This window comes from Nerophis lumbriciformis, linkage group LG11 (genome assembly GCF_033978685.3).
Source record: "Nerophis lumbriciformis linkage group LG11, RoL_Nlum_v2.1, whole genome shotgun sequence".
NCBI classification, from domain to species: domain Eukaryota; kingdom Metazoa; phylum Chordata; class Actinopteri; order Syngnathiformes; family Syngnathidae; genus Nerophis; species Nerophis lumbriciformis.
The window spans coordinates 12,555,828-12,578,327 of NC_084558.2; the positions used below are offsets into that span (position 1 = coordinate 12,555,828).

General features: G+C 39.2%; 1 protein-coding gene across 2 annotated transcripts in view; it reads left to right on the plus strand.

Annotated features, from left to right (window-relative positions):
• Positions 1–20,976, plus strand: part of zc3h7bb (zinc finger CCCH-type containing 7Bb) — a 26,086-nt gene extending 5,110 nt beyond the window's left edge. The window contains exons 2-21 of one of the 2 annotated variants that reach the window (XM_061967346.2): positions 163–224; positions 305–341; positions 3,158–3,355; positions 7,949–8,107; positions 8,694–8,834; positions 8,907–8,949; positions 9,049–9,284; positions 10,121–10,418; positions 10,556–10,614; positions 10,710–10,806; positions 11,544–11,705; positions 11,776–11,981; positions 12,055–12,155; positions 12,230–12,411; positions 13,243–13,322; positions 13,396–13,640; positions 13,722–13,827; positions 14,583–14,691; positions 14,900–15,033; positions 17,882–20,976. In XM_061967346.2, coding sequence (XP_061823330.1) covers positions 166–224; positions 305–341; positions 3,158–3,355; positions 7,949–8,107; positions 8,694–8,834; positions 8,907–8,949; positions 9,049–9,284; positions 10,121–10,418; positions 10,556–10,614; positions 10,710–10,806; positions 11,544–11,705; positions 11,776–11,981; positions 12,055–12,155; positions 12,230–12,411; positions 13,243–13,322; positions 13,396–13,640; positions 13,722–13,827; positions 14,583–14,691; positions 14,900–15,033; positions 17,882–17,917 — 2,688 coding nt within the window. In that variant the 5' untranslated portion in view covers positions 163–165 and the 3' untranslated portion in view covers positions 17,918–20,976. Of the gene's footprint in view, positions 1–162; positions 225–304; positions 342–3,157; positions 3,356–7,948; positions 8,108–8,693; positions 8,835–8,906; positions 8,950–9,045; positions 9,285–10,120; positions 10,419–10,555; positions 10,615–10,709; positions 10,807–11,543; positions 11,706–11,775; positions 11,982–12,054; positions 12,156–12,229; positions 12,412–13,242; positions 13,323–13,395; positions 13,641–13,721; positions 13,828–14,582; positions 14,692–14,899; positions 15,034–17,881 lie in introns of both variants that reach the window. The other variant, XM_061967345.1, reaches the window with a different exon arrangement.
• The last annotated feature ends 1,524 nt before the right edge of the window (positions 20,977–22,500 follow it).

A 22,500-nucleotide genomic window follows, 5' to 3' on the forward strand; every position in this document is an offset into this window, starting at 1 on the left:
TAAACTCGAATGATTAGAGTACCTGACTTGTTGCACATGTTCGAGTTTCTGTGCTTGCTCTTTGTGGCGAGAGTATCTGTATTACTTCAGTGAGTGACTCATAAGAACTTGAGTCAGTAAAAGGAATCAAGTTTCCCATCATTAATCTGTTTCTGTCCTCAGGCAATGGACTCTGATCGCTTGAAGCGGAGAGAGGAAATCCAGAAAGCCATGAGTTTTATCCAGTAGGCCCAATTCTACCTAAAGTTAAAGTCTTTGAGGCCATTGTTGATTTCAGTAACTACAGTATATTGTGTGTTCACAGGTCCTCACTGCCTTTCCCAGAGCCAGGGAATTATGAGGTTTGAATATTTCTGTTACTATGCACTAGTCACACACATCATATTGCTACAATGGAATCTGCTTATCTTAACGCCCCTCACATTCGCTGAATCACGTGAACATTAACCAAAACTAACAAAGGCTTGCATATAGGGCTGGGCGATATATCGATATATTCGATATATCGCGGGTTTGTCTCTGTGCGATATAGAAAATGACTATATTGTGATGTTCGAGTATACGTCCTCACGCAGTTGCTTTTAGCTGCGGGCAATTACAGTACAGGCGTTTCTCACTCTTTCTTGTCTCTGCTTCTCATAGAGAATTAAAACAAGTACACTTTCTTACATATGTCACATACTGTCGCGCGTGCAACGTCACACGCCCTCGCCGAGCAAAGGTAGAGACACGGGTAACGTTAGCAGTGGTGCTAACGGAGCGGTGCGAGTGGTAATACGAGAGAAAGAAGTGCGAATCTGGTAACAAATGAAGGAAGAATTAATTCCCAAGAAAAACAGCACGGAGTTCATCGACTGGCGGTGGTTTGGCTTCAAGTGGGAAGATGTTTTACAAGTATGCGGCAAAAGCGTTGCTACAAAAAGTAGCATTACTGCTAATTTGTAGCACCAGTTGAAAAGTCACCCGCTAGAGAATGAGGAGTGCTTGAAACTCCGCATGTCAACATCTCTGGCCGGTGCCACAGCCAACAAAATGCCCAAGCAACCATTTCCACATGTACACCGTATTAAAAAAAATTGTCTAAAACAGAAGGAAACAACGTCCACAGTAACCTACCACATAGCGAAGGACATACACTGTTTGATTTCCTATTATGCAGCTCATTTTTATTTGACAGTTATTGAAATATCTTGTGTGACATCATGCACAAAAGTGCACTTTATATGTTTTAAACTATTGTAGTGGCGTTCTGTACAAAAAGTGCACTTTAATTTAGTTTAATTTTGTTTAGATATGTCATCTTAGTGACATCATGCACAAAAGTGCACTAATAGCTTGTTTTGAAATGTCTTTGACAATCTTGCACTTTCTGTTTTGGAATTTACATGAATGTTTGTGCCACTGCTTAATAACTGTTTAATAAATACAGTTTTGGTAAATTGACTTACCGGTAGTTGTTATTTCCCTCTCTGCATGAAAGTTTAAAATGAGCACATATTAATGCAGTATGAAGAAGAATGTTTTAATGTAGACACATAGAATCACCATACTGGTGTTATTATATGCATCAAGTGTTAATTCAAGGCTAAGGCAAAATATCGAGATATATATCGTGTATCGTGACATGGCCTAAAAATATCGAGATATTAATAAAAGGCCATATCGCCCAGCCTTACTATGGAATTTTTTTTCTGGTCTGTACCTTAACACCCCCCTAGTTGTTCAGTTTAGAATTGAAGTTTAGTTTGTTTTAGGACTTGTTTTTTTTTTCTCTCCTCCTCCCCTCCTCTTCCTCCCATGTTTACTATTTTTCCCCATCTCTACTACCGGCGACCCATTTGTGGTCCTGTTCTGTCACCCAGTGCAGTGTATGTCTGCTCGTGAATGGGTCTGAGCTTAAAATTTAATTTTGTTGTATTTTTAAGTGCAATGACAAATTATGTGCCATCTATCTATCTTGTGTCATCCCACGAAAAGTAAATTAATGTATAGGAAACACTGCACATAATACACTCTCTTTTCGAAACGTAGCTGTTCTGTGCCATTTATGTTGGAATATGTATTAGTTGCCGCACGTCTTCATGTTTCGACGTTTTTGTGTATATGTCTGAGGCAAGCAGTTAGCACTTGGAGTAGCTGCAATGTCATGAATAAAACCGCTCGTTAAGATAACAACTGGATTCCATTTTTTATTGTTACAGCGACACATGACACTCCAGACCATACTGTTGTTTTTGTTTTATACAATGCTACTTCTGTACATGTTGAATGGGTGGAGACAGCAGCAAGACAATCCCTTCACTCCGAGACTATTAAATTTAGTCCCCCCTCCACCACCAAATTATAGCTGACATCAAAGACATGCGCTGTAAGGATGATTCCAACCCGAATTTCGGAAGATATGCTTTCATGTGCTACAGTCCGAATGAATATTGGCATAAACCACCTGTTTTGACCGAAATTAAATTTTGATTCGAACGTGTGTGATCGGGTCAGAATATTCTGAATGGCATGTTTACATGAAGCATTTGTATTCCCGGTAGGCTTTTAATCTGATTAAATGTGTTCATGTGCACATAGCTAATATTGAGTTCTCTAGTTATATTTTGATAAAAACGGGGAAAAACACGCTACTCATAAACAGCGCGTGCAACAACAGACATGACTGTAGACGCGAAGTTAAATCATGAAATACAACCTTACACGAGCAAAGGCGATGCATATTTATCCGGGATAGTCTTGATACCAATGTCCTTGACCCAGGCATACACAAATGCATTGTAGACCTCCATGCTTTTCCAAGTTTTCATCTGTTTTGTCGTGTAGAATGGCATCTGTGGCACAATAGTTCGATATGTCGGGGAACGCGACCAAAGTATAATTCTTAATATCACTTGACAAATCTTTTTTAGTAAAGTATAGGGATCTATTTAATTGTGTAGTTTGATTTTTTTTTTTTGCTTTTATCTGCTTTTTGCAGGAAGTTTTAAGCCTCTTTTGTACTCAGATAGTTTGTGCGTTGCTTGCTGTACAACAGCAGTGGTTGACCACCACTAGTTTTCACTCTTGGGAAGAAGTCATACAAGCAATAGCTGAACTAGTTTTAGTTTTGTTTTATAATGTGCTCATTCTCACTTTTTTTCTCTTTTTCTTTCAGGCTTTTCTGACCCAGTTGGTGTGTAACCTGCTGGATGAGGGCAATGCTTGCTTTCGGGACGGGGACTCTCGTCAGTCAACACAGCAGTACAGCGAAGGGATCAGTGTTGCCCGCTACGCCCAGGCTGAGGCACTCATCATCCCTCATGAGCTGCTGGAGAGTCTCTATGTCAACAGGGCTGCTGCCTTCTACAAATTGGTGAGGGAGGTGGAACGTTTTCCCAGAGCTCTAAACCAGGGGTTTAATAGTCCGCAGCATATTTTAAAAATACTATTACTAAAGAAAAAATATAAGAAGTGGAATACAAGAGCAAACAAGTGTAATATTAGAGAAAAGAGATGCAACGTTGATGTAAACACAAAGCTGATAATGCAGGCTGTTTTTTTCTTTTTTTTTAAATCCATATATTGAACTACTGTGGTAGTATCTCAATTCTGTGACAAAGCTGTTAACTCACAACACTTGTTTCAAATCAACATCTCTCATTAAAACAAAATATACAATTAGCTGAGAGACAGCTCTTATAGCAAAACACTTCTCGGTTGGGGCACTCCTAAAGGGGTCATATTATGATTTTTTTTCCTACATTTAAAACACTTATTTGTGGTCTACATAACATATAACATTTTGTTTGGTCAAGATTTTGCATAGATTGTTTTACAGACCATCTTCAAGCTGCTTTTTGAATGTCTTATCAGGATGCAGTTTTTTTTTGTCCGTCTTATTTACTTGCCTCCACTTTGACTGCGTCTTCTACTGTCAGCCATGTTGTAGTTTTTAGCGCTTCCATAGGAGTCTACTAAGTTAGAACTATACGCAACATTGTATCAGAAATGGTAACAGCGGAGGATGCATGTGAATGTAGGAGCCAGTCTGCCCCACAACAACACGATAGATGCAAAAGAAGGAACTTATCGACTACGTCGAGCTACAACGGCAGACTCGCACAATAAATGAATATATCCGCTGACGTCACCAATTGGAAAACGTCACAAATGGGGCAAATTCCTCGTTTTGAGGAAGTATGAAGGAAGGCAGTATTGTTTTTAAAAAAAACATGCTTTCATGGTTTGATTTGAATTTTTTCGGGACTTGTGCGGGCCCTAAATACACAAATACAGGCACCAATAGGTAAGAAAAGTTTGTTTTGCATAATAGGCCCCCTTTAAGCTGAGGTACAACTGTAGTAGGGTTGTCCTGATACCAATAATTTGGTACCGGTGTAGATACTTTTTGATACTTTTCAAAATAAAGAGAACTACAAAAAATGTCAATATTGGCTTTATTTGAACAGAAAATCTTACAATACAGGAAACATATGTTTCCTATTGCACTCAAAGAACATTTTTAGAAGTTTAAAATATAAATTAAAGGGCATTAAACACATTGGGCTTTTCTTGTTGCACTCAAAGAACAATTTACAATTTTACATATTACATATAGTCTGTCATAATCAAGGACTAGGTTAGAATATAATAAAAAGCTTTATTGACATTATATTAAATGCTTCATGATTTATGGTTCCAAATCCTGGTCTATGCTTTAAGAAAAAATACAATTATTAGTAAGTACAAAAAAAAACTATGGATAGATGTACCCAGATAAGCTATGTAGCAGGTAAAACACATATTTGTTAAAGACAAAACACAAATTGTAGCAATTTGTTACAAAATTCAGTATTTTCACTTGCATTAGTTGACGTTACTTGGGACTAAACTCTGCTAATAATTGGCATCAACCGAAGCAGCTGTGTGCGTGTCTACGTATATACATGTGCACAACAGGGGAGCTGGTTAACTTATGAGAGTCGTGTATGTGTGTTTAAGAGAATCGCAACGTGTTGTCTGAGTGACGTCAGTGACTGAGTGGACGAGTAAAAGGAGAGAGAGAGAGAGGTAGTGCTGCACTGCGCAGTAGAAGGATGAACGGGTCTGGTTGTGTCCCGCAAAACTACTACCGGTAATAAAGCAACCAGATTGTCACAAATTGGCGGCCTCGTCATTCTGACCTGGAAACGGAGCTTAGTAGACCCATTGCCATGTAAAGTGAAGTGTGTTAACCCAACAAAAACATCGACCCTGAAGGTAACGTCTGTCCTGTGCTCTCTTACTACGGTCTGCACCAGAGCAGAACAGCAGGACAGGTGTAATAACTACATTATTACCTGTCACTATTTAACTCCTTGTGCCGATCTGAATGCTTAGTATGTAAATGTTTACATAAGTTTGAAGCAAAGATGGTAATACTAAGCGCCACATTTGGTGAGGCGTATTTTAAAACACTTGAAGTGCTTTGCTTCCTTGTTTAAAGCGTCACCTTTATTGTTAGTTTTGAAGCCCAAATACTTCCATATTGCGCTTCACGCACACTCTTCATTAACCAGTAGAATTGTCGTTTTTTGTCATTCCTCCTTTCCAAGATGTTATTGCTTGTATGCACTTTGTGTGTGCGTTTTGACACACTCAACACCATGCGCCTCGGCTCTGTAGTCACAGCCGCACAGCGGCATTCAGATGAAAGAATGGTACCAGGTACTTTTCAAAGGCAGTATAGTACCGATTTCAATCCATTATATTGCGGTACTTTATTAGTACCAGTATACCGTACACTACACTGTAGTTTGGAAAGTGAAAAATATCAAAATGGCTCCCACATCATTTGATTTTTCAGTATGCGGCCCTCTGTGAAAAAAGTTTGGAAACCCCTGCTGTACACTTATGTTTACAAGTGCACAAAAGGTCAAAATGCAGAGAAAAATCAGTTAGACTTATAACTTGGAGAAATAAAGTACCTGTAGTTGTTTGCAACCTGTAGGGTGCTTACTTTCCAAAGTATTGTAAGCATTATATCGTTTTAGCACCTAATGACATAAACTACGTCCTATGCACATGTAATAGCTTTGTGTGTTGTCAGTTAATGACAGCGATTTGGCTTAGTTTAGCTACTAAAATTAGCTATCATTGAATGTATAGCCTATCATAACAACATGGCGGCAAATTGCTTCTCTTGGACTGTTTTTGTGTGTGCACACACTTTGGGTGTGTATGTGTGGACAAGACGCAAGACTCATTCCTTGGGCCGAAAAGCATATTTTATTCAATAGTAATTATAAAAATTATAGACATTTAGAAATATATATGTTCTGGTAAACTTCTAATGGTAACATAAACTAGCCGGTGGTGTGTTTTCTACTTTTGTATTTTTTGGTTTGAAAAATTTATTTTTGAGCAAGTTGCAAACACCTTTAATAGTACTTAATGGTGCAAATTAATATTGAACATTTATGTGATACATTAGACTAGAGCAGCGCTGCCCAAACCTTTTCTACCAAGGGCCATGTACTGAAAATTTAAAGCATGCAGGGACCATTTTGATATTTTAAAAAGTAAAACCAGACATTGTTTATATTTAAATAAAAACAATTGTCAGCTTTGTGTTAAAGGTTTATAGCATATTATCACAAATTATTGGTATCAACATTTCTGCTTTTTGTTTTTGTTCGCTAAAAACTACAACAAAGATGGCGGGGAGAAGCCTGTGTCAAAGTGGAGCCACGTAAATAAGACCGCCCACAAAACGGCGCATCCTGAAGAGACAGTCAGAAAGCGGCTTGAAGATCATCTGTAAAACATAATCTATGCAACATTTTGACCAAAGAACCACCATTACATGTTATGTAGACCACAAGGAAGTGTTTTACATGTAGAAAAAAATCATAGTATGACCCCTTTAAAGGGGAACTGCATTTTTGGGGGGGAGTTTTGCCTATTGTTCACAATCATTATGAAAGACATGGCGACAAATGTGTTTTGTTTGCGTTTTAAATATTAAATAAAAGCGATCAAAAGTTTGCTTACAATGGAGCCTATGGGAGCCACACAATTCCGCCTACAAAGCCCTTAAAAAAACATCCAAACAACTCCATTGAGGTTTTATGTACATGATGTAACTATATATCTTTTGTCATAACGGGTACATTTAGAATAACATTTAATATTTACTTACGTATTTTGATCATTTCAAGCATGCGCGGCGCATTCAATTCAAAAACGCATCACATGGTTTGCTTTTTTCTTTTCTTTCTTCATTACTGATTACTACTCACTGCAGACTTAGTGAGAGCCAACAGACATAATAAAACATCACTTACTGTACAAAGTCTGCTGTCATTAGGATGCCGCCTGCCAGGATGGTCATATATTCTCATTTAGGTGAGGAATGTCTCATAATCCTCATGAAGAAAAGGGGTGAGGCGGGGGGGACCAGGTGTCTTTTTGTGTCGTCCTTGCCAGTTTTGGCTCCTAAATGGCTGTCATAGTGTTCCAACTTGTCGGAATACTTACCCAGACTTCTTCTGTGCAGGTGAGAGGCATGATTTATAATTAAGAATAAACTTATAGGGAGCAAGGAAGAAGCAGCAGACCACTTGATGATGTAAACATAGGGACACGTGCTTGTGATCACGATGCCGCTACAGTTTACCTGCGTTAGCACTTCTAATAACAATATCACAAATACATTGTTAATATTAACGTCATGAAATGTAAATGCAGTATTGTTGCCGCTTTTTGAATGGTTATTTATAGGATTTTATTGGCGAAATAGTGGAGCTCCCATTTGGCTCCGCTGTAAGCAAACTTTTATTTCTGTTTATTTAATATTTAGAATGCATTAAAAAAAATACATCTGTCGTCATGTCTTTCATATTAATTGTGAACGATAGGCAAAATTCCCCAAAAAGTGCAGTTCCCCTTTAAAGCACAACTCTAATAACTTTTTTTTCCCCTCCAGAGGGAGTTTGAACGTGGGCTTCAGGACTGTGAAAGTGCACTTATTGTGTCTGAAGGCAGTCGCAGGGCTTTGTATCGCAAAGCACTCTGCCTGCGAGACTTAGGACGACTCCGTGAGGCCTACGAATGTGGTACCAAATGTCTTCTCACTGCACCAAATGTAAGTTATTAACACAGAAAAGGTTAAATACAGATGATTTCAGAATAATCTACTTACCGGTAAGTTGATCTCATTTATGTCAACAACTTGACTATGTCGACCAACTCATCAAGTGCCAGTCCATTGCGTTCTTCTAATTGCTAAGAAGTGCCGGCTTAAGTGGACATACATTTTTATGTTTATTATTTTTTTAGATTGTTAGCCACCGTAAGAAATATTTCCACTTGTTTGGCAGCTTTATGGTCAGAATAGTCAAGACATGCAACTAAATAACTGAAGCACCTATGTTACATAAGAGTATGAAATATTATATGGAAACAAAATACAATACTAATGAAAACATGCACAAATGGAGGAAGGTTATCTGAAAGTTTATCGCCCATTTTCATTATTTATTTGGTGAAACTCATAAGTAGATGTGTTTTAGATTGTTTATTGATTTCGGTAATGTTGACTTCTGCCAGAGTGACAAACTGGTTTCACTTTATTGTATCTTAGTTTTGCCTTGCAGAAACCTCTGTATTTATAGCCTCTGTTTGACTAATGACCCAGCTCACACATTTTGTGTTGGCGTTTTTTTGCCTAGGAGAGCCAGGTGAGCGATCTGGCCCAGGAACTTGCTAATAAACTTGGACTGAAGGGCCGTAAAGCTTACGTCAGCCACCAGACTGAGTCCACTGCCACAGAAGGAGAGAGTCTTGGCGAGACATCCCCACCTACTGGAGAGGTATTTGGTCATGTTTCAGTTCATTGATGCTGAAGATCAGAAGAAATGCTAATTCGATGATCTTTTTTGTAGTTGTCCTCCAATGGGCTGGAGTCTTTAGGTGACATGGAACCAGGTATAGCAACAAAAAGCAAAGTCTGCAAACATGCCGTCTTTGCTCCTGTAACCACACATGCTTTTTACCCTCACATGCTTATTTCCACATCTTTAGCAGACATGTCAAGTGCACAATGCATTCCTGCACCTTTGGCCACGCCCATCCCGGTCAGCGACGATCCCACAACCTCAGTCGTGACCCCGTGCACTGACCTCTCAGAGAGCCCTAGCAGCCAGTCTCTGCCGCCCATGCCGTACTCTGTCCCCGTTTCAGAACACATCGACGAATGCAACAGCGTTATCAAGGATGAGCTTGACAGTCTCCTAGAATGCACCCCCAAAAAAGTCAGCGAGGTGGGTGGTTATCGCACATATAAGACAACCTCGCTTTTCTAAGACATGTTTATACAAAAATATTTTCAAGACAAATGAAATATTTTTTAAATTGTATTTTCTGTTATAGTAGTACTAATAACTGATAATTTACAATAAACATCAGTGCAATGAAATGGTGTGGGAAATTGTCATAAATTGTGCACATTTACCTAGCTTAGTGAGCATTAGTCTAAAATATTAAAACATTGCTTTATTTCAGTGCAGTATTTTAATTAATAATATACATTGCTGTCAAGCGATTAGGAAAAGAAGAGATTACCGGTAATTAATTAGGCCCTATAATCAATTAATGACTATATTAATATTTTTATGATCACCTAAGAAAATGCTGAGAAAGGCCGTTACAGTAACTTGAGGTATTTTCATGTAAATGGCATACATCCCATTATTAGAAAGATATATAACCAATAAAAGGGAATAAAGTCATTTATTGTTTTTAACATTCTTGAACTGATGCAGTCTGTTTTATTTACTGTAAAACATCCGGCCACTATGAAGTGTTTCAGTTAACGCAACAGCTGCATCTTCCCACGCCACGGGCTGGACTGACGATCACACACGCACACACGTTAATTGCGTGTAAAAAAATTAGTGTCCTTAAAGGAAAGGTACATTACCTCGTTAACGTGTTAACTTTGACAGCCTTAGAAATATCTATTTGACACTTGTACATATATTGTATTACAAGAGATGACACACAGTAATTAGTGAATCAGCCAATCACAGGCCTCCGTAGGGATACCACATGGGAAATAAGGTGATGATTACTTCTGTTTGCTTTTATCCCGGTGTAGAGTCCAGTCCAAGGCGCTATCCCCACTAACCTTCCAAACACTGCCGTGGGCCTGCGCCCTCCTTACTCCCCCAACCTTCCAGCCCCGTCATCCCAGCTTGCCCCTACCTTCTTCGGCACCTCCATCAGTGACATGCCACCCCTGGAAGCTTACTCGCCGCTGGCCCAGCGAGACCAGGGTTCCACCCAGGCGCAGGACGCTCTGGGAGGGAGCTTCTCAACTGGAGCGATGGACGGAGACGGGAAGACCGGGGTCATCGCTGGTGGGATCGACTCTTTATCGGAGTACACTCTCCCTGGTGAGTGAAGTTTGGGTTAAATTAATACAAAACCGGTATTCATTTACAGTGTTGCATTACATTTTCACTGCATGTTTGCTAAACCATGTGAACTGTTAAAGAAGCATTCCAATTATTTTGTGTTTGTGGTCTTGAAGGGGGACGAGTGTGTCACAGCTTCATCCCTGGGCTGCGCAACCACAGCTCTGCACAAGCAGTGAGTCACATGATCTAGAAGTATTTGCATTGTTTTTGTCAAAGTAACCATTTCTGACTAACAAGGTATATCTTTTGCATTCATTTCGTCTTCAGAATGGTCCAGGAACAAACCTCTCCATGTTGTCAAGGAATCCTCTGGCTGGCACACATGAGTTCCGTCAGGCCTGCCATGCCTGTTATAGCCGAATAGGTTAGGTTATGCGATTGCTAGCTATTTTAGTATAATGAAGCAAGAAATTGTCTCATTGTACAAAACCAGTGAAGTTGGCATGTTCTGTAAATCGTAAATAAAAACAGAATACAATGATTTGCAAATCCTTTTCAACTAATATTCAATTGAATACTCTGCAAAGACAACATATTTAATTTTCGAACTGAGAAACTCAATTTTTTTTTGCGAATAATCATTAACTTAGATTTTAATGGCATTGCAAAAAAGTTGGCACAGGGGCATTTTTACCATTGTTAGATCGCCTTTCGTTTTAACAACACTCAGTAAACGTTTGGAAACTGAGGAAAACAATTTTTGAAGCTTTTCAGGTGGAATTATTTCCCATTCTTGCTTGATATACAGCTTAAGTTGTTCAACAATCCGGAGTCGCAGTTGTCGTATTTGACGCTTCATAAAGGAAGCTGCTTTTATACCCAATCATGGCACCCACCTGTTCTCAATTTGCCTATTCACCTGTGGGATGTTCCAAATAAGTGTTTGATGAGCATTCCTCAACTTTCTAAGTCTTTTTTGCCACTTGTGCCAGCTTTTTTGAAACATGTTGCAGGCATCAAATTCCAAATGAGCTAATATTTGCAAACAAAAACAAAGTTTACCAGTTCCAACGTTAAGTATCTTGTATTATGTTTTTATTTACGATTGACACAACGTGCCAACTTCACTGGTTCTGGGTTTTGTACATTTTACACATCCAGGTCCACGTGTGATGGACTACAAATATCAACCAGAGGCAGCACATCGATGCAAGAGGGATGTCCTGCTGTGTCGCCTGAAAAACACAGACGACCCCACCTGGAAGAGGATTCGGCCCAGGCCTGCACGGAACAACTTCTTAGGGGCCTTTGTTCTCTGTAAAGGTATGTTCACAAATAAGTAAAGCAGAGTTATGTCCACCTTTCCATATCCCCTTATATTAATGTCTCACAGAGGTGCAGGAGCGCCAGGAGTGTCAGTACGGCGAGAACTGCACCTTTGCATACTGCCAGGAGGAAATCGATGTTTGGACACAAGAGAGGAAGGGCGCGCTGAGCCGAGAGCTGCTTTTTGACCCCCTGGGTAGCACGGAGAGACGTGCACTTAGCGTTACCAGACTGCTGCAGCTCCACATGGGCATGTTTATGTTCCTCTGTGAGGTGAGATTAATTAGTCCTTTCTCCTCACGCTTAGCAGATAAGAGTTTCTTGTATGACATTCCTCTTTCTGCAGGAGTGTTTTGATAGTAAGCCCCGAATCATCAGCAAGCGCAGCAAAGAAAACTTGTCAGTCTGTTCAAATCTCACAGCTCGACACCCGTTTGACGATAACAAGTGAGTGTGCTGCTTTTCGACCAATCATAATTCACATTATAAAGTCATGTGAATTAACACAAATCTCATTGCAGGTGCCTAGTGCATGTGGTGAGGTCGGCCAATGTGCGCTACAGCAAGGTGCGTCCCCTCCACCCGCTTTGCCAGTTTGATGTGTGCCGCCACGAGGTTCGCTACGGCTGCCAGCGTGAGGACAGCTGCTCCTTTGCACACTCTGTCATAGAGCTCAAATGCTGGGTGCTGCAGCAGGACACAGGTAAATGGACAAACTTATATGGCTACATGACAATCAGTTTGATGCAGTTGGTTTGTGTGATATGCAAATTTTGGTATCAATCTAATGCCAAGTACCATCATTTTCTAGGCGCGGTCTTTGTCTTCTTCCTTTTGCATGCCGAAGTCGCCTCAGTCGTTAATGGTGGTAGACCTCCGTTCCATGCGGCGGCGGTTGGGCCTGGGCCAATACTTGATATGTTCAATTAACCGAACGATAAATGAAAATAAAGTCGGTAATTTTTCAAGCGTCGATAACCGCCATGGGCATGTGTGTTTGCGGGCTTCAAGGGGCGCAAAACCAAGTGAAACTGCACCAGTGTGGGAATATTTCAGTTTTAAACCTTTGTAACAAAATGAGACCATCAACACTGAGGAGCGAGTTTTCCGAATTTGCGCGAGAATGGTGCCAACAAAAAACACAAACTTGGTTGCCCACTTGAAAAGCAAGCATCCATTCAACTTTTTTCCGATGCTGATATGACCCAGGGTATCAATACCTTTTTGATATTTGTATTAAACTGCCCACCCCTATGATGTGGTGCAGTTCTACACGACATATTGTTATTTATAAACTGAATATTCTTTGTAAAGTCAAAATGTTTAATATAGCGCTTGCAACTAGAGCTTATTTAATCACACAGGTGAATAAACTGTTAAAATTATCATTAGTTGGTATTTTTATTAATACAGTTTTATTATTATTATTATTTATTATTTATTATTAATTCATTATTAGTATATTTATGCCTGCTCCTATATTTACAAAACAACAATTTTAAGTTCTATTAAGGGATGATGCTGTTTCTTGCAGGTATAACCCATGAAGAGATGGTTCAGGAGTCCAAAAGACACTGGCAAAGGCTGGAACAGAATGCACAGAAGCAACAGAGGGTAGGAAACTGAATATATGTGGAGCTGTATAATGGCACAGTCAATGCACTTATTTAATTTCCCTCTTTTTCAGCCCATCCATATTCCACACCCAAGCAGCAGCCTATCGATCGGAGGAATGGGAGGCGGCAATGTAGGAGACTGCATGGGCGGTGGCATCCACTCCATGGGAGGCCTGGGCGCGTTGGGAGGCGGCCCGCCCCGGGGTCGTCCGCTCAACCTGAAAATGAAGTTTGTGTGCGGCCAATGCTGGAGGGAGGGTCAGGTGAACGAGCCTGACAAGAATCTTAAATACTGCACTGCCAAAGCAAGACACAGGTGAGGCTGTGCTTGGAACACACAATGGTATTTCAGCATGCAGTAATAAACCACCTGACTTATAATTTGTCTGTGCACCAGCTGGACGAAGGAGCGTCGGGTCTTGCTGGTGAAATCCTTTGAGAAGAAGAAATGGGTTGTTGTTCGTCCTCTCCCATTCTCACGCACCTATCCACAGCAATATGACGTGAGTGTGCCACTGCCCCCTTGGTCTTTCTTTAGAACCTTTTCTCCTTCCTTGCTGAGACCAGCTGACAGGGGCAGGTGTTGTTGGCTTTTTATGTCTATTTATATTTGAACCAGTAGAGCTTTTTATGATTTACCCAAGCAACCAATTAAAACCCTTTGGAATCTTGGGAGTTTTTGTAATTTTTTTGTTTACCTTTTATATCTTTCTTTAAAAGCAGTTTAACTTGCCTCACTTGATTTTCTTTACAACTTATTTTGATAACTTACAATTTGTGCTGTCATATGATTATTTTCGTCATTCGAATTAATCACACTTTTGAATTTGGACTAATCATAGGTTATTATTCACCTGCATAAATTTAATTTACTTTAAATAAAGACCACAATATTTGGACACAAACATTTCTTTCAGAATGTTTTACATGAATGCACATCATTTATTTCCTTAAACCTTAGTTTATCTGAAGTCCAATCAGGATGTAATCTGGACTCAAATTTGCCAGCTCTCACACCATTCGGAGTGCATTGACCTGATCACTGAGCATATAGGTCAAGGTAAACGAGCATGTACAGTCATAATAAATTGCGTGATTAATTGGCATATATACATGATTAGTGTAATTATATATTGTGATTTATCACGAGTTAACTTGTTATTTTTAACAGCCCTGCTTAAAATGTAAATAAATAAATCAAAACTCATGTACAAATGTATGTAAAAACTATCGGCATAATTGTTTTCCTTTCATATAGATGTGTGTGCATGTGATGAAGCAGAAAAAGTGCCACTATATTGGCAACTGCTCGTTTGCCCACAGCCTGGAGGAGAGGGACGTCTGGACGTACATGAAGAACAACAGTTGTAAGCTGCACTTTTCATTCTATTGCACACCAATTCATTTTCATGCATCATTTTATTAATTTGTAATCATGATGACTGCACTTCAGCCTACAATTAAATCCTCTACAAATTCAAGTTTTTCCCTCGCCGCCGCTGATTGTTGCCTTGCAAAGCCACATTTGGTGTCCCTGAGATCTCACTCCTCTTTGTCTCTTTCCCTTCTATGTAGTGAGAGACATGCAACAAATGTATGAGCTGTGGCTGCAGCTAACCAATCAGAATAGACGCACAGACAGTTCGACAGTGACCCCGCCCCCCGAGGACAAGCAGGTCACCATAACAGCAGATTACAGCGAGAGCATGGTGAGTGATTACTATCACCTTGAACCGCTATCTCCTTCTTCTGTCAAGGGTTTGATTATTGTGAGTGTAAAAAGCAATACGTCTGCTTTATGCTTTGGTGATGAGAGTACAAAATTGGTTCCTTGCAGAACATGTTACTGGAAAAACAAATAAACAAGCTCAAATATTAATAATCCCAAATCATCTGCATGTATTAGAACAAAATGTAATAAAATATCATCTAATTTGATGATTTTATAGCTTGAAAATATTACACCGCAAAAGATGTAATCAAAGGAGGACTAATTTAAGTGCAATTTTTAACTAACTATGCCCATCTTAAGTAGAGTAATATATACTTAATTTAAAAATAATTGTATCACATAAAATAAGCAAATTAACAGCACGGAACAAGACAATTACCAAACTGTTTGAAATGACATAAGCTTTTCCTGGTTAAATTTTATTTTTTTTTAGTAAAAAGTAAAAAGTTAAAGTACCAATGATTGTCACACACACACTCGGTGTGGTGAAATTTGTCCTCTGCATTTGACCCATCCCCTTCTTCACCCCCTGGGAGGTGAGGGGAGCAGTGGGCAGCAGCGGTGCCGCGTCCGGGAAACATTTTTGGTGATTTAACCCACAATTCCAACCCTTGATGCTGAGTGCCAAGCAGGGAAGTAATGGGTCCCATTTTTATCGTCTTTGGTATGACTCGGCCGGGGTTTGAACTCACAACCTACCGATCTCAGGGCGGACACTCTAACCACTAGGCCACTGAGTAGGTACAGTATCTCCGCTTTTTCAAATTTTAATGGATAAATATTTCCCATTAGGTATTATTTTAACATTATTGGCTGACATTAAAATTATTCTGCTTCAGTATGGAGCAGGCTAGCAGTGATACGCTCACCAAGTTGGCGACAAGCTTGATTTGTGTTTAAAGATTTTTTTTTAATTCTATTAATTCATCCACTTACGTTTCTCATCACTGTCCTTCACACTCACATTCTTCCTTCCCATTGCTGAAAAACTAAAGTTATGTCGATGTCCAGCTAAAAGCTAATGCAAGTGAGTAAGATCAGATGTTTCAGGCAAATTTTACGGTGTTCACTGTGACAGTTTATACACCAACTATTGGCGGGATTGCAATTTAAAGCATAACAATTAGTTGAGAGACAGCTCTTATCAAAACACTCTTTAAGTTGGAGCCCTCTGAAGTTGAGGTACCACTGTATTAGGAAGATTGTGGCAGAAATAATAATCACAATTATTTTGATTGATATTGTAATCACAATTTACACGATTATTAATTAATTTGAAAACATGAGAATTTATTGTACCACCAAAACTCAACTTTAAATATAGTTTAAAAAAACGGATATAAATTAGTAACAAACAAACCACAACAAGTAAAATAATAGCAATAGCAATAACAATAAATTTAAATAACAATAGCAATATAAAAAAACAATACAATTCTGTTTTTCCAGTTTGCTTTTAAATCAGTTTTTTTACCTTTTGCACTTATTTAACCACCATAGATTGTGTGCTTTTTGTGTCAAATAAAATGTTATAAAATGTTTATTTAAATGCACAATCGCTCACATTTATTGGTGCAATAAATCTTTGGACAATTTTGACCAGTATTTTAGGTCAAAGCATAATAAATGTGTTTAATATTTATTTAGCTTTTTTTAAACGTTTAAGTTGTTAGCGCAGTTAGACCGGATGTGGTGCACCGCGCTATTATTGTGAAGGGGGGAAGTGAGCTGTTGTCCTCAGCTTGACGTGGAGAGGTGACTTTGAGGCTGTTTTTAAGAAATAAATAAATAAAATGTAAAAAAAATAAGAGAGAGAGACGACTGCTGTCATATTTGTAAGTTGATCTTACATGGATGATGTAGTTCACAAAAACACAAGCAGATAAGATGTGTTGTGGGTGTATGGATTGTTCTTGCTAGTTTTAGCTTTGTAGTTTAGTCGCTGTTTCAAGTGACCGTCGCGACATTAAGGACAGGGCAGTTGTGGGTTAAGGAGATGAATGAGTTGTCCCGTACAAATTATTTTCCCAAACAAATGTTACTTCTTCTCACAATGACAGCATTTCACTCACATGTATGTCCATTTCCGTGATATTCTGCATTTAACAGAGGATTCAGTTTTATTTTATTTATTTTTAACTCCTTCTGCTGTTAGGTCAACGCGGAAATCATTTGCCTTATTTTTTTGTTGAGTTGAATGATTATTGTTTAGGCATGCTAGCGATGTGTCAAATAATAAGTAGCAACCATTGTAAGATCCCAAATTTATAGTAGATATGCTTTTTCACTCATTTGCTCCTCATCCGTTTCACCGTTACAAGCTTTGGAATTTGCATGCACGTTGCACGGCCCATTAATCGTTATTTTCGATTATTATACTTTCATGATCGTGGGAAGCCATAATCGAAATCAAATTTTTGATTGTCCAGCCCTACACTGTGTATAAATAAGATTTAGTTTTTAGTTTGATTTGAGATATTTAATCATGTCTGGATTAAATATCTCATACCATCAGTACATTTGTCCATGTCAGATTGCTGCAAAATGTACAATCTGGATCAGATTGGGGTTAAACTATTTAAAATGTATTGCATTTAGATTCGGCATTTGATTCTGCATACACACATACGGTATACTAAATTGAAGTTGAATAGGATTCGTATATTTTTTTTTAAATAATTTTTTTCCTGAAGTTATGGACCGGGTTAGTAGTTTTTGTGTTATCTGCTCACCTATCGCCTTCTTTGTTGTTGGAAATGGCCACAAAGTTGTTATTCTATTGACTTAAGCAGAAATTTATATACATACGTGTGGGTGTGTTTCAGGGAGGCCGGCGGTTGTCCGATGGAGACGACCTCTGAGACTCCAGTCGGCTGATCGTTGTCAACAGAGACCAGAGCAGCCGGTCCCACCACCTACAACTGAACAGTCTGTCATCTTGCCAGTTTAACCTCCTAACAGCCAGCCAGCCGGCCGTATGGGAGCTGATGTAACAAATACAACACACAAACACACACTTGTATTACATATTTACGCCACACAATAACCATCAATCAGTACTTGGAGGAAGCTTTGTTTGTTTCAGCAGCATCTTCCTTTATGTTCCCCATGAGTCCCTTTGTACTGTAGGTATGATAAGTATGATCATGATAACATGCTAAAAATTGTGTCCACCAGGCACCTCCTTTTTATGAGGTTATTTTTTTGTTTTTAAAACCTCGCAGCAAAAAGCAATTCTTAAATGAGCACGCTGGCCGTGGTTCTCATTGTTCAATTGGAAAAAAGTATCATGAAAAATGGAGCTCTCATGCTAAAAGTTGACATTTTGACCGAGAAGTGCCAAAATAAAAGCTCCTAGTGTTGTTAATGGCTATTTAAAAGAAGGCCCTGGTGTACACTCCACACTCGTACAGCTGCATTACAGTAAATCCTTTGCTATCCGTAGTGGTTACATTCCGGGACCACAAATAATCGAATAATGGTCTCGCACAATAGAAGCCCTTTAAAAAAAAAAGCCTATTTGTGATACCATAGTCTCTCACAGTTATTAAATGCATGTTAACATTAAGTTAAACACATTAACAAATTAATACCTGCATATGATGTAAAGCATCTTCCTGCTGGAAAATATTGAATGTATTTGACTTGTGAGACAGTGCCCTCTGTTGGATTCATATAGATAGAAGATGGTGCCATCAAACCACATTCTATTTAGGCCACTATTCACTCTTTTTTATTTTAAATAAATCTAAAGAAATCCACAAATACGCGGGGGGAATGAATACCATAAACAGGTGTGGAAGCTACTGTACAACCAATAACAGCAAGAGTGTCAAAATATTTTAACAGGAATGTGTGCTTCCTCATATCGTCTGCCATATTGGTAGAGCAGTTTGAATGTAATGCCTGCACGAGCCTTTAAAATGGGGGGGGGGAACTATAATTGATCCAAAATTATGCTGTTGTTGTAAGAGGTATGTAAGTCTTCTTACATTTCCAAAATCGTGAGCAAAATAATGGTCCTCTTTACACCCCTTTTCCACTTTGTTTTAAATTCATCCTGGCATATGCACTAAAGTAACGTACATAGTGCTAATGGCTGAAGCATACAAAGAATCATGACATAAAAAAAATTTAATACTTTAATCGGACTGAAGCAACGTGTCAAGCCCCCAGGCAGAATATTCTGTTGTTATACTTTAAGAAAAATGACATAGGCTAACTAGCCTGAGCTGAAAAGCATTCCTAGAATAAATGAATTGAATATTGAAATTATATTTTCTTGTTGATTGTGATTTTGAACATTAAGGCAAGTTGACACGCCTTCAGTCCTATTGGGGTAAATATTTCCTCACATCCACCAAAATATCATCTGTGGTCCCGATGGTCGAACAAAGAACAACATTCGGGGAACCACACCATTTTTTTTTTTGTGCCTATGAGCAACAAACACACGCAGGATATCTACCTGCCATCTCATTCATGCCTTTAATATGCATACAGACACAAGGGATGTATGCCTATACAATGTTGATACACACACATACACACAACATATTTACATATAATGCTATACTACTAATAATAAATGATAACTTAGCAACTAAGCTTAATAAATATATAACCCGACAAACCTGTATTGATTACATAGTTCTTGTTATTGAAGTACTATATGACATGTATCGCTGAACTAGATTACTATAGTGTTTTTTCTTTATATTTTTTTTATGTTGTAATTTTTCCTTCTGCGTGGGTTCTTCCAGGCCAGGTTTTTGTTGCGTATGAGGATTAAAAGCAGGGAAGAAAAATAGATTAATTGGATTAAGTTGTGTTGCTGTGCTAACGAGCCATGGTCTGGAACAGCCCACTATTTAGCTACTTTGAGGATTGTATTCGTACACTACTCTCCCCAATAGTATTATAAATACGATAATGATTGCTATTGACTATTTCTCTTCTATATGCTATTGATATATGTATGTTTATTGCAATGTATACCTATATATGTATCCATGTATGAATATGACGGGTAAATATGCGTGTGTGTATGCAGCATGCACAACCTGTCTGGGAGGCAGTGAGCAGACAAATGTGGACTTCCCCATACTAGAACCGGTTTTAGGATTGCTGTTAACGATTTTAAGAATCTTATGCATCGTGGACAAACTTCTCTGCTTACTGCCTGTGCTGCGCCGTTTTTAAGCATACATACAGGCTTATATACTCCTGCATAGCGCCTTATTCGATATAGTACACCTATTAAAAAAAGATTCCTTTTATTGTATAATCCTGCTTACTATATACAGTATATGATATCTGATAACCTATTATAATACGTAAACACCCCCGCTAAGGTAATTTTAGATAAGTGATGGTAGAGCGAGGGGTGTTTTCAGTGGTTTGGTTGACTGGGTTGGGCAGATTTAAAACTCCTCACTTGCACTGATTTTTGTTGTTGTTTTTTTTTTACAGTGTTTTTTTTTGGAGGCATCCACAGTTAATACCATCTTTCACCCTTCCATAGAAGTATGAATAATGTTCTTATACAAATATGTATTGTATTTTTTCTGCCTCCAAGCCACAGAAAAACGTCAGCTCCACTGATAGTCATGTGAACCTTCCGTTTTTGTTTGAGTCCCAGCCCAAACACGCCAACACAGTCCCTATAATGATTCACACGTTTATCGGTTTGGACATTATTGGTTATTTGAATTCATTTCAAGAAGAAAGAAAACCAGGGTTGTAATAAGAAAGTGGACAAACAAGGCCTCTTATGGTTTTTTTCGTTGCTGTATTTTATGATATCTGTTTTCCTGTTTTTATGTTTTATTGATTTGTTTTCTGCCCTCCCTGGTTGGAAGTTAATAAATACTTAAGTGGACCAATTGTCTTGAAAGCATTAAATAAACAGACCGTTTTAGAAGAACACAGAGTTTGTTTTCATTTCTCGGGTATGTTATGAAGATCCTGCTATGGATTGACTACAAAGAATGAAATATTTGAAGATGTCTTCATTTTTTGACTTTTATGATTATAGTTAAAAGCTAGTGAAACTGCCAAATTCAGTACAGTAGTACCTCAACTTAATAGCTTCATTGGTTCTGTGACGGAGCTCTCAACTCAAAACACTTGTATATCAAATAGTCGCCCATTACAATGAGCTGAAGACCGTTTAATTGGTGCTCTACCGGGCCCCAAGAAACTGCGCCATTTTAACATGCCTTCTATGAAACAAAAAAATGACTTATAAATAAGTATTGTATAATAACGATACAGTAGAATGTAATTATAATGTACAGCATTTACCGTACCTTCGGAAAGTGGACTTCTTCGGTATCTCCTTTCAGCTGTTTCCCCATCAAACATACCATCAGCAACTCTTCCATATTTTGATTGATAAATATCCACTGTTTAGATATTATTTTAACATCCTTGACTGGCGCGAGACTCATTCTGCTTCAGTACGGTGCAGACTAGTAGTGATATGCTCCAACTGCTTGATCAAGTCGACTACACGCGCTGTCATGTTATGGATGATCCATCCATCCATTTTCTTCCGCTTATCCGAGGTCAGGTTGCGGGTGCAGCAGCCTAAGCAGAGAAGCCCAGACTTCCCTCTCCCCAACCACTTTGTCCAACTCCTCCCAGGGGATCCCGAGGCGTTCCCAAGCCAGCCGGGAGACATAGTCTTCCCAACGTGTCCTGGGTCTTCCCTGTGGCCTCCTACCGGTCGGATGTGCCCTAAACACCTCCCTAGGGAGTCGTTCGGGTAGCATCCTGACCAGATGCCCCAATCACCTCATCTGGCTCCTCTCCATGTGGAGAAGCAGTGGCTTTACTTTGAGCTCCTCCCGGATGACAGAGCTTCTCACCCTATCTCTAAGGGAGAGCCCCGCCATCAGACTGACGAAACTCATTTCAGCCGCTTGTACCCATGACCTTGTCCTTTCGTCATAACCCAAAGCTCATGACCATAGGTGAGGATGGGATCGTAGATTGACCGGTAAATTCTTCACCACAACGGATCGATACAGCGTCCGCATTTCTGAAGACGCCGCACCGATCCGCCTGTCGATCTCACGATCCACTCTTCCCTCACTCGTGAATAAGACTCCAAGGTACTTGAATTCCTCCACATGGGGCAAGATCTCCTCCCCAACCCGGAGATGGCACTCCACCCTTTTCCGGGCGAGAACCATGGACTCGGACTTGGAGGTGCTGATTCTCATCACAGTCGCTTCACGCTCGGCTGCGAACCGATCGACCTAATCCTGCAGCCACCAAACAAGATCCCCTCAACGCCCTGACAGCGCCTAGAAATTCCGTCCATAAGAGTTATGAACAGAATGATTTCTTTCTTTAATTTAATGACATCATCCACATATTCGCCGAACTGTCCTTCACACTCACTTTCTTCCTTACCATGTCTGGAAAACAAAGTTAT